General features: G+C 44.2%; 1 protein-coding gene across 5 annotated transcripts; it reads left to right on the top strand.

Annotated features, from left to right (window-relative positions):
• The first annotated feature begins 2,601 nt into the window (after positions 1-2,601).
• Positions 2,602-7,957, top strand: LOC310670547 (uncharacterized protein). 5 transcript variants are annotated; one of them, XM_083426058.1, is made up of 7 exons: positions 2,602-2,874; positions 3,101-3,307; positions 3,560-3,881; positions 4,078-4,255; positions 4,385-4,511; positions 5,311-5,391; positions 5,996-7,957. In XM_083426058.1, the coding sequence occupies exons 4-7, from the start codon at positions 4,181-4,183 to the stop codon at positions 7,192-7,194; spliced, it is 1,482 nt and encodes a 493-aa protein (XP_083282184.1). In that variant the 5' UTR covers positions 2,602-2,874; positions 3,101-3,307; positions 3,560-3,881; positions 4,078-4,180; the 3' UTR covers positions 7,195-7,957. The 5 variants fall into 5 exon arrangements, with proteins under 5 accessions (XP_083282184.1, XP_083282180.1, XP_083282181.1 ...); XM_083426054.1 differs by having other exon boundaries at positions 2,617-2,874; positions 5,308-5,391; XM_083426055.1 differs by lacking the exons at positions 3,101-3,307; positions 3,560-3,881 and having other exon boundaries at positions 2,631-2,688; positions 5,308-5,391.
• The last annotated feature ends 4,307 nt before the right edge of the window (positions 7,958-12,264 follow it).

Genomic DNA, 12,264 nt, shown 5'->3' with positions numbered 1-12,264 from the left:
ATGCATCTCTGGGTTATTTCTGGGGCATAGGAATCCGTTCGTTATTATTTTTTCCAAAACATAGTCCAGTCCCCCACAAGGTCTGAGGGACGGTGGACTGGCCCCCTGCTGAAAAAGTTTACTAACCCCTGGTCTATATAGGGGCTTGCACACTTTGTTCTGGGTTCCTCTCCTCCCTCCCTGCATGGGGGGAGTGGGGGACCCTGATGAAAGAGTTTAATAAAGATCAGGCTTACTAGCTGCTTTGCTTCCGGGAGGGCGCTCCACAGGGCGGGTGCCACCACGGAGAAGGCCCTCTGCCTGGTTCCCTGTAATAATAATTTATTAATAATGAATCTCTTACATATATTGGTAGTTTGCTCAGCTTAACAGATACTTGCCAGGTTGTATTTGCAAAGGAAGGTTTATTTTTTTTTTTTAATAATTTTTTATTAATTTACAACAAAACAAAACAAAACATACATTATTTTCACATTCAGGTTTTTTCCATATCTTTCTTTTTGGACTTCCTTCAGCTTTTCCGTAAATCTTTCGTAGTCATTATTAATTTACGCATTTCCTTTTTTTAATATTGTCATTATTTAAATCTTTTTTCCTCTATTTCCTTTTAACAATATCTCTCACGTTTTCACAGTGCTCTTTTAAAACCTTCTAGCGTTATTTGACCTTCACTTGTACTCTCCAGATATTCAACAAATTTTCCCTAGTCTTCTGTAAACTTTTGGTCTCTTAAGTATCTAATCTTTCCAGTCATCTTATCCAATTCAGCATAGTCTAACAACTTCGATCTCCAGTCTTCTATTGTCAGTATTTCCTGTTGTTTCCATTTTTGTGCCAGTAACACCCTTGCAGCCGTCACTGCATATTGGAGAAACTTACTGTGTCCTTTCTCTTAATCTCTTTTCCTAAAATACGTAGCAGAAAGACCTCTGGCTTCTTTGTAAAAGTGTATTTTAGAATCTTTTTCAACTCGTTATATATCATTTCCCAGAAGCCTTTCACTCTCTTACACTCCCACCACTGCAAAGGAAGGTTTAAGCCCCTGCAGTCCAAAGACAACTGGAAAGTTTTCCCATTTCCTCCCTCCTTGCAGAGAAATATTTGAGGTCAAAAGAGCTTCAGGATTGCTTTCCCGTACCGTTTCAGACACTATACTTATGCATGTGTGTTTGCCTTGTACATTTATGAACAGCAGCGGTCCCACATGCTCAGAGACTTTTCGCCTGTTCATTGGGGGATATAGGAAGCCCAGAGCACTTGCTCTTTAGATGTCCCTTTTATGAAGAGGCATGTAGTGAGACCATTGATCCCCTGCTGGTGAGGCTCGCTGACCTCCCGGAAAAGCAAAAATTTGACCTTTTCCCGTTAGGCAACGATCATAAGATAACCCGGACGGTCGCCAGATTCCGTGTACAGACCTGTAGGTGCAGACCATACCCCGACCCAAACTAGTTTGAGGCACAAATACAAGATGGGTGACACCTGGCTTGAGAGCAGTACATGTGAAAAGGATCTAGGAGTCTTGGTTGACCACAAACTTGACATGAGCCAACAGTGTGACGCGGCAGCTAAAAAAGCCAATGCAATTCTGGGCTGCATCAATAGGAGTATAGCATCTAGATCAAGGGAAGTAATAGTGCCACTGTATTCTGCTCTGGTCAGACCTCACCTGGAGTACTGTGTCCAGTTCTGGGCACCACAGTTCAAGAAGGACACTGACAAACTGGAACGTGTCCAGAGGAGGGGAACCAAAATGGTCAAAGGCCTGGAAACGATGCCTTATGAGGAACGGCTAAGGGAGCTGGGCATGTTTAGCCTGGAGAAGAGGAGGTTGAGGGGTGATATGATAGCCATGTTCAAATATATAAAAGGATGTCACATAGAGGAGGGAGAAAGGTTGTTTTCTGCTGCTCCAGAGAAGCGGACACGGAGCAATGGATCCAAACTACAAGAAAGAAGATTCCACCTCAACATTAGGAAGAACTTCCTGACAGTAAGAGCTGTTCGACAGTGGAATTTGCTGCCAAGGAGTGTGGTGGAGTCTCCTTCTTTGGAGGTCTTTAAGCAGAGGCTTGACAACCATATGTCAGGAGTGCTCTGATGGTGTTTCCTGCTTGGCAGGGGGTTGGACTCGATGACCCTTGTGGTCTCTTCCAACTCTATGATTCTATGATTCTAGTTTGTTAAGAAAAACCCCAAACTCGGTTCCATGGGTGACTCTGGTTCAGCTCTCTGCCGTAGCTTATCTTAAAGTTTTAAGTGCCTATATGCTTATCGCATTTATACATTTTAAATTTATTGTTGTGCATTGTTTTAAATGTTTGTTTTCCTTCTGGGATTGCACCCCCGAGTGTGTTTTATAAGCTGGTCTCCGACCGTAATAAATTATCTATCTAACAGCAGGAAGGAAATAAGGTCTGAAGGGGGAGGGGCATGTTCGGAAAAAGGCTGGTGGACACGGGGCTCCCTGACCCAGTCGGGGTGGAGGGGGGGGGTCCCTTCCCACTACATTCCTATGACTCGTCTTGCCGGGAGGACCCCTCCCCGCTCCCCCCTGAGTCAATGAACTCGCTTCCTAGAGAGGCAGGAAGTGACGGAGCAGGGGGGGGTAGAGGCAATGTTGGAGGGGTGGGGTCTCCATGCACACCCCCCGGAAGAGAAGGAGGACTGCAAAGGAGGAGGGAAAAGGTGCAACATTTCGGGGGGGGGGGATTTGGGGTGCAGGGAGGGAGAAGAATTTGCATTTCCTCCCTGTGAATCTACAAACAGGGCGGGAGGGGGGAAGGTGAGGGGGGGCATTAAAGCAAGGAAGGGCTCCCCCCTTTCCCTCTGGGAATCAGGAGAGGCAATCTGCAATTGGCTGCAAAAGTGGGGGCAATTTGGAGGGGAGAGGGTCTCCATCCTCATTCAGGGGGTTATATGGGGAGGGGGGTGGGAGAAGGACTTGCCTTCCCTCTCCCTGAATCTACAAACAGGGCAGCTGGGAAAGGAGGCGGGAGGATGGGGGGGGGTGAAAGGAAAGCAAGGAGGGGGTCTCGCTCTTTTCCTGTGGGAATCAGTGGGGGGGGGGAGGCGTGATAAAGGCCACCCTGCTGCAAAGTGCCTCCCCCTCCTCCAACAGGTTTTGCTTTGCAAGATCCTTTTTGAAGCGCAGAGATAAACCAGCCTCCTGGTGGGGAGGGGAGGGAGAGATTTTGCTGCCTCAGAGGAACCAGAGAAGGGCACTCCCCACCCCCACCCCTGCAACCTGACTGGGGCACTGAACCAGTTGTGCCAGTTTCACCCCACGACTATGGGTCCCCATAGTGTGAGAGCCAGTGTGGTGTAGTGGTTAAGAGCAATAGACTCGTAATCTGGTGAACCGGGTTCGCTTCCCCGCTCCTCCACATGCAGCTGCTGGGTGACCTTGGGCCAGTCACACTTCTCTGAAGTCTCTCAGCCCCACTCACCTCACAGAGTGTTTGTTGTGGGGGAGGAAGGGAAAGGAGAATGTTAGCCACTTTGAGACTCCTTCGGGTAGTGATAAAGCGGGATATCAAATCCAAACTCTTCTCCCCAGGGCTGTGGGTGCCATGCAGCATGCATGGCCCTGACACCGAAATATGTGCGTGCCCGGCCCCTTCATGGGAGGGGTAGGTGCTCAGGGACCCAGGGAGCTGGCACCTATGCACTGAAAGTCACCCCCCCCATCTTAGACCCAGCCTCCTAACCCATTTTTGTGTATTTCTGCACACTCAGCCTGGAACACCCCCCTCCCTTGGCCTCCTGCGTCAGGGAGCCGGTCTGGGCGGGAGGGGAGAGAGAGACAGATACACAAATACTTACACCAAAAGTCAATAGTTTCTGTTTCTGTTGTGATAATCTCGTGTTCCAGAGCTCTTGTAATTAGAATTTGGGAGTATTAATTTATTATTATTGGTATTTGTACAGTATTTGTAAAACGTATGCTCTCTGTGTAAATGTCTCCCACTCTAAATAAATCCGCCTTTCTATGAACTGCTCTCAGATCTCCGGGTATAGGGTGGTATATAAATTCAATCAATAATAATAATAATCTCTGCATTTTTCTCCTGAAAGAGCTGCTCCCTGCATTGAAGTGCATCTTGTCAACAGCTGAGAGAGTCCCAGAAGTGGCCCAGTTTACGCCTCCTCTTCCTCCGTCCTTTCCACTGGCAACGCAATGGCCTCCGAGACCCCCTCTGAACAGTCTCTTCTCAGAGGTGGAGTGGAAAGAGGAGCCAGGCAGCTTCCTCAGGTAGGGAAAGAGCAACGGGAGCAGGGAGGAGGGAAGAGGCACAGATGGGACCACCCAGCCTCCCTCTGTGTTGAGTGGGGATGAAGGGGACCGAAGAGAAGCTCTGTTTTCTCCTTCTTCTTCTTCCAGGCCCTCTTGACCTTTGAGGAGGTGGCTGTGTTTTTCACAGAGGAGGAGTGGGCTCTGCTGGATCCTGGCCAAAGAGCTCTGCACAAGGAAGTCATGGAGGAGAATTATGAGATGGTGGCCTCTCTGGGTAAGGGCAGATTTTTATTCCTCTTGGCTGCTAGACGTTGGAGGTGTGAACCTGCTGTTTGAGCCATCTATTCATGCCATGTGTTCCTATTTGGCGACCCCTCGTAGCTGAGTAAGATGGTCTTCCATGAACATGGTCTTAAAGGTATGTGCATAAGTGACTGTAGATTCCAATTCTGGATCCACACATCCTTCCACAGTGGGGAGATAGGTTTCTGGGCGGGAGTTAATCACAGTGAGGGTTTACCACACGTACTTTCCTCTTAACTTCTCCCTTTCATCCCGAGTTTCTGCTTCTTCAAAGTCAATGACGCCTTTGCTAAAGGCTATTCTCCAATTGGAGCACTCCCAGGCCAGTGTTTCCCAATTTTCTGTGCTTCTCCTGCATATTTTTAGATTTGCCTTGAGCGTGTCTTGAAGCCGCTTTTGTTGCCCACTGGTATATCAATTTCCATTCTTAAGTTTGGAATAGAGTAGTTGCTTTTGAAGACAATAATCAGGTATCCAAACAACATGACCAGCCCAATGAAGTTGATATTGAAGATTGTAGTTTATAGCAACTCTGTACTTTTGTCAGTAAGCTGATATTGTGGTATGAATTGCAAAAAATATCCTGTGTTTTACTTATTCCACAGGGTAAAAATGGTGGCATATGGTTTGCTGGTCAGTGTCATTTCTTAACTTTTAATGGGCCACCAGATACTTTGCTGTCTTTGTTTCACAAGATTAATATTTTTGAATATTTTTATAGTCCCGTATGACATAAACAGCTCTTCTGATTTTCTTATTCCACATAGCAGAGACTCTGATACTCAAGTCTGAGCTCATCTCGTCGTTTGGAACAGAAAAATACAGGGATGTTGCCCTGGACCAATTCAGAGGTACATACTTCCACTTTGCTGTGAGACTGTAACTTTCTATGTCTCCTTTCAGTGTGTAGGAATATAAAAAGAGCCTTTTTGGATCAGAACGAGGGCCCATCTTTTCCAGCATCCTGGTGCAGGTTTAGGTGATGTGAACAGCTGGTTGGAAAGTATCAGTGAGATATTACAGATCAGGGAGGAAGGAGAAAACTGAATACAGAGGCGTAGCATTTTCACAGGAGGGGGAAGATGGGGAAAGTGTGTCCCTCCAGAGGTTGCTGCACTACAACTCCCATCATCCCTGGTCATTGGCCATGTTTACTTGGGTTGATGGTACTTAGAGTCCAACCACATCTGGAGGGCCATAGATGCTTCATCTCAGCATAGAAGGTTTCTCTTGGTGCTCAGTGTTACATGGGATTTGAAGGCAGAACTGGATACTAGAGTTATTGAGGCTATTTTTAGATTTCCTTTCCTAAAAATGTACATAGGAGAGGGAGGAATGCTGGAGGTGTTGAAATAATAGAAGGTGGTGATTGGTCTTGCTGTGTGTTAAGATCTCTTGTTCTCTTCCTTGAATACCTAACAATATTTTATCTCCCCCTTCCCCACTTTAAACCAGGTGATGGAGAAGACAATCAGAATTTTGAGGGGCCATCTGTGAAGTACTTCAGCATGAGTGAACACCTTAGCACACAACTACAAACTAACACAGAGGAGAAACCCTTTAAATGTATGGAGTGCGGAAAGAGCTTCAGCAAAAATAGAAATCTTAGCGCACATCAACGAATTCACACAGGAGAGAAACCATATAAATGTATGGATTGTGGGAAGGGCTTCATTGATAGTGGAGCTCTTACAAGACACCAACGAACTCACACAGGGGAGAAACCATTTCAATGTATGGAGTGTGGAAGCAGCTTCAGTGAAAATGGAAGTCTTGCCCGACATCAACGAACTCACACCGGGGAGAAACCATTTAAATGTATGGAGTGTGGGAAGAGCTTCAGGGATAGGGGAAAGCTTACTGTACATCAACGTATTCACACAGGGGAGAAACCATTTAGATGTATGGAGTGTGGGAAGAGCTTCAGTCAGTATTCACACATTACTATTCATCGGAGAACTCACACAGGGGAGAAACCATATAAATGTATGGAATGTGGGACAGGTTTCATTGAGAGTGGAGCTCTTTCAAAACATCAACGAACTCACACAGGGGAGAAACCATATAAATGTTTGGAGTGTGGAAAGAGCTACACTGAAAGTGGGTCACTTACAAAACATCAGCGAACTCACACAGGGGAGAAGCCATATAAATGTTTAGAGTGTGGGAAGGGTTTCAGTCAAGGGGGGAAACTTACTGTACACCAACGAACTCACACAGGGGAGAAACCATATAAATGTTTGGAGTGTGGAGAGTCCTTCATTTGTAGTAGGAAACTCGTTGTGCACCGACAAAGTCACACCGGGGAGAAACCATTTAAATGTAAGGATTGTGGGAAGGGCTTCAGTGAAGGTGGAAAACTTACAAGACACCTACAAACTCATACAGGGGAGAAACCATTTAGATGTATGGATTGTGGGAAGGGCTTCATTGAGAGAGGAGCTCTTGCAACACATCAACGATCTCACACAGGGGAGAAACCCTTTAAATGTATGGAGTGCGGAAAGAGCTTCAGTCAAAATGGAAGACTTACTGTACACCAACGAACTCACACAGGGGAGAAGCCATATAAGTGTATGGATTGTGGGAGGTGCTTCAGCGAGAGTGGAACTCTTACAAGACATCAGCGGTCTCACAGAGAAGCAACAGTTTAAATGGAAAAAGTGTGGAAAGTGTTTCAATTATAATGGAGTTATTAACACCTATGGACTCTCACAGGGAAGAACTCATTTACATGTATGGAGTGTGCCAAGTTTTTCCCACAGAGTTCACTTTGTCTCTCTTATCAACAAACTCTCATAGGGAAAAATCATTTGTAAATGCATGGAGTGTGTTTTATGTTCTGGTGTTTGTATGGAAAGTTGTACATATATGTATTAAGACAATGAATGTAAGTGTCTCATAATAGTAAGTATAATGAAATATACAATGTACAGTTAGGGATGTGCAGAAGGTGACCCTGGAGTGCTCATTGTGAGTGAACATGGGCTCAGAGTCTGCTGATATTTGGTCTTTGCAGAGAGAATTGGGAATGGAGAGTTGGGGAAAGTGGAGCATGACAGTGGTGTTTAGGAAGCAGGGTTGGCTCTGGAATCCTAGAACTGTAGTCGAAACAAAATAATAAACTTCCTTCCAGTAGCACCTTAAGAGACTAAGTTTGTTATTGATATGAGCTTTCGTGTGCACGCACCAAGCTCATACCAACAACAAACTTAGTTGGTCTCTAAGGTGCTACTGGAAGGAAATTTTTTATTTTGTTTTGACTACGGCAGACCAACATGGGTACCTACCTGTAACTAGAACTGTAGAGTTGAAAGAGACTCTAAGGGTCTTCTAGTCCAACTCCTTGTTACAAGAACAACAGCATAAATCTTTTTTATAGTTGCAATAAAAATCAAAACAATGAAAACGCAGAAAGACTGAAATGCATAGTCTTATGTGCACAAAGTAATCCTTAAACCGTCCTATGTTGTTTATATTTTACAAATTCATTGTTTTACAAAACCTTCTCATTCATGACTACGTGTCATGTTCGGAAGTCCCCCCCCCCTCCCTTTTTGGTAGCTCACCGATGAGAATTAATGAGCAGTTGGTAGATTTCTGCTCTTTTTATTACAGGATCATGTTGCTAGCACAAACAGGCAACTCCTCGTATGTCCCCCACTTCTTCTCCTTCGTTCTCTGACAGGCTCATATATCAGAGAGTTGGGTGGGGGAGTTTCCCCCCACTCTGATTGATGTATTGCCCAGCTGCTTCCCTCCTTCCTGTTTCCTAGGTACTATCTCAAAGCTGGGTAGCTCCTGTCTCAACTGTGCAGCCTCTGAATCTGCCTGTCTCTCTGCTTCGTGAAACTCTGGAAGGGGGGGGGGGAATCTTCCCTCTCCTCTTCTGTTAGAAGCTGATTTTCCAGAAATTGCATTCCCCAATCCTCCGATTCAGACCAGCCCCTGACACTAAACTGCAAAGTGGACAAAGTTCCATGGTGGCAGCCAGACTAAAAGAGGTGCTGAGGGGAAGAACCAATATGGGGAAGGAAGGTGGCACAGGGAAATGTGGGCATTGCCAGTGGTTTCAGGAGAGTCATCTCCCTGCGGAGAGAGGAATCACTTTGCCCATGAAATTGGCCCATCTTTCAGAAATCTGTAGAAAGAGCAGGCAGTATAGGAGGCTGAAAGTGGAGTTCATCTAGAGATGCTCCTTCCTCTGCCGGCATTGAGCATTTGCCCATGACATGAAGCAGCCACAGCAGGTGCTGCAAGATGCCCACAGTTGGACTTCACCCCCAAAGGCCCCCTCCTCCATCGCCTCCCGAGACAGACGGATGCCAACAGGGTCTCTTTGCCTGACAAGGATTTCACCTGGGACCTTCTGCATGCAAAGCATTGAATTCGAGACCTTAAAAAACTATGTTTAAAGCTGTAGCTCAAAACCACCCCTCCATACATCACAGAAGGCATGTAGCCCAGGACCACCCCCTAGTTACATCCTATGTACATCAGAGAAGGGACGAACTACAACAGAAATCTGAGTGAGTTGTTTTTATCCTGTCTGCCAGGTTACCTGATTGGATTAACATGTGCATATATGAGATTCTCTGAATCTTGTGACTAGCTCCGCCCCTGAATGGGTCCTTAAAATAATTTTTCTAGAACTACATATTATGTTCTCCACGGTTTTCATCTCTCTCAATCATCCATGTCTTTTGTTTCTTTACAAGCTATTTTTAAAGTCCGGCTAACGTTTTTGTTTGTTTACAATAGTCTCCCAAATAAGTTATAAATTTTCCCCATTCTTTTTAAAAGTCATTATCTTCTTGATTCCTGAATCTCCCAGTCAGTTTTGCCATTTCAGCATTGCCATTCTTCCCTTGTTGGAACTGTTGGTTCTTTCCATATTTGGGCTAGTAGCATCCTTGCAGCTGTTGTCACATACATAAACAGTCTTTTCTGGTCTTTTGAGATATCGGAGTCTGTAATTCCTAATAGAAAGGCTTTTGGTTTTTTGACAAATGTTATTTTAAACATTTTTTTCAATTCACTGTATGTTGTTTAGTCGTTCAGTCGTGTCCGACTCTTCGTGACCCCATGGACCAGAGCACGCCAGGCACTTCTGTCTTCCACTGCCACCCGCAGTTTGGTCAGATTCATGTTTGTAGCTTCGAGAACACTGTCTAACCATCTCGTCCTCTGTCGTCCTCTTCTCCTTGTGCCCTCCATCTTTCCCAGCATCAGGGTCTTTTCCAGGGAGTCTTCTCTTCTCATGAGGTGGCCAAAGTATTGGAGCCTCAGCTTCACGATCTGTCCTTCCAGTGAGCACTCAGGGCTGATTTCCTTAAGAATGGATGCGTTTGATCTTCTTGCAGTCCATGGGACTCTCAAGAGTCTCCTCCAGCACCATAATTCAAAAGCGTCAATTCTTCGACGATCAGCCTTCTTTATGGTCCAGCTCTCACTTCCATACATCACTACTGGGAAAACCATAGCTTTTACTATACGGACCTTTGTTGGCAAGGTGATGTCTCTACTTTTTAAAATGCTATCTAGGTTTGCCATTGCTTTCCTCCCAAGAAGCAGGCGTCTCTTAATTTCGTGGCTGCTGTCGCCATCTGCAGTGATCATGGAGCCCAAGAAAGTAAAATCTCTCACTGCCTCCATTTCCTCCCCTTCTATTTGCCAGGAGGTGATGGGACCAGTGGCCATGATCTTCGTTTTTTTGATGTTGAGCTTCAGACCATATTTTGCGCTCTCCTCTTTCACCCTCAATAAAAGGTTTTTTAATTCCTCCTCACTTTCTGCCATCAAGGTTGTGTCATCTGCATATCTGAGGTTGTTGATATTTCTTCCAGCAATCTTAATTCCAGCTAGGGATACATCCAGCCCAGCCTTTCGCATGATGAATTCTGCATATAAGTTAAATAAGCAGGGAGACAAAATACAGCCTTGTCGTACTCCTTTCCCAATTTTATAATTCACTGTATATCAGTTCCCAAAAGGCTTTGTTAACTAACATGACCACCACAAATGATAAAAGGTACCCTCCTTTTCTTTACACTTCCACAAATATTGGAGCTTGTTCTATACATTTTAGATAACTTAGTAGAGTCAAAACAAAATTTAAAAAATCCTTCCAGTAGCACCTTAGAGACCAAGTTTGTTATTGGTATGAGCTTTCAGGAGCATGGACACTTCTTCAGATACCCTGAAACAGAAGTCACCAGACCCTTATGTATAGTGAGAGGGTGGGGAGGGGTATTACTCAGAAGGGTGGTAGGAATGGGAGATTGGCTGGTAGGTGTGGAGTCAGATATCACCGGTACATCATTTTCATATAATTTTCTTTCAGCGTAAGTGCTGTGAATTTCAAATCTGTTCTCTAGAATATTTCCAATTAAAAACAATATTTGAGAAGGATAATAAATTTGAAAAATCTCGGTATGGGAAAAGGAAATATTATACAACAACCAACACTCTCTCAAAAATATATAAATTGTTACAAAATGGGAAAATAGAAAAGGAGGAAAAAGGTGATGCTATTAAAAAATGGGAACAAGATCTGGGCCATTCAATTGAATACAGTGGTGCCTCGCAAGACGAAATTAGTCCATTCCGCGAGTCTCTTCGTCTTGCGGTTTTTTCGTCTTGCGAAGCACGGCTATTAGCGGCTTAGCGGCTATTAACGGCTTAGCGGCTATTAACGGCTTAGCGGCTTTAAGAAAAAGGAAACAAACTCACAAGACGTTTCGTCTTGCGAAGCAAGCCCATAGGGAAATTCGCCTTGCAGAACGACTCAAAAAACGGAAAACTGTTTCGTCTAGCGAGTTTTTCGTCTTGCGAGGCATTCGTCTTGGGGGCACCACTGTATAAAGAATGGGAGACTATGGGCAAAAAATATAAATTTCACAGCATGTAACCTAATAAGAGAGAACTGTATGAAAATGCATCACAGGTGGTATCTGGCGCCAGAAAGGCTGGCAAAAATGAATAAAACATATAATAATAAGTGCTAGAGATGTAAGAAACAAAAAGGAACCTTCTACCATATGTGGTGGACATGCCCCAAAATTGGGAAATTTTGGAGCATGATCCATGAAGAAATGAAGAAAATACTAAGAATATTGTATAGTAAAAGGCCAGAGGCATTCCTTTTAGGAATATTAAACGACGATATCCCAAAAGATAAAACTAAATTTTTATTATATGTGACGTCTGCAGCAAGAATTCTGGTGGCTAAGTATTGGAAAGGGAATCAGTTACCCACTAGGGAAGAATGGTTATGTAAGCTTTCAGAATACTTAGAGTTAGCCAAACTGACAGATATAATAAGACAAAAACCAAAAAGTGTAGTGAAAAAATAATGGGAATGCCTAAACAAATACCTTAAAAGACAAGGTTTGAGGACAGAAATCTGGCTGAGTCTGGAATAACCTTTGTGAAGTGAAAGGATAAGAAAGAGGGATATATATTTAGAGGCTAGAATTGAGATGATAAGGAAAACAGGAAGATACAATGAGAGGTAAAGGAGGTGCTGTGGGATTGGTGGAAGTCAACCTTTGTTTTCCTTTTTAGTGTTTATATTATTACTTTGTAAGATTTGTTTTTGTTTTTGTGTCTTGTGTCTTGTTATTTTTCATTTTTTGTTGTGTGGAAAATACTAATAAAATTTACTATTTTAAAAAAATAAAATTCCAATCTGTTCTCCATAGCCTCTTCCAATCTGCCATTTG

The sequence above is a fragment of the Podarcis tiliguerta genome, assembly GCF_965153285.1.
Source record: "Podarcis tiliguerta genome assembly, chromosome: 2".
NCBI classification, from domain to species: domain Eukaryota; kingdom Metazoa; phylum Chordata; class Lepidosauria; order Squamata; family Lacertidae; genus Podarcis; species Podarcis tiliguerta.
The sequence above is the reverse complement of the archived record's forward strand: the minus strand, read 5'-3'. Positions and strand labels throughout refer to the sequence as shown.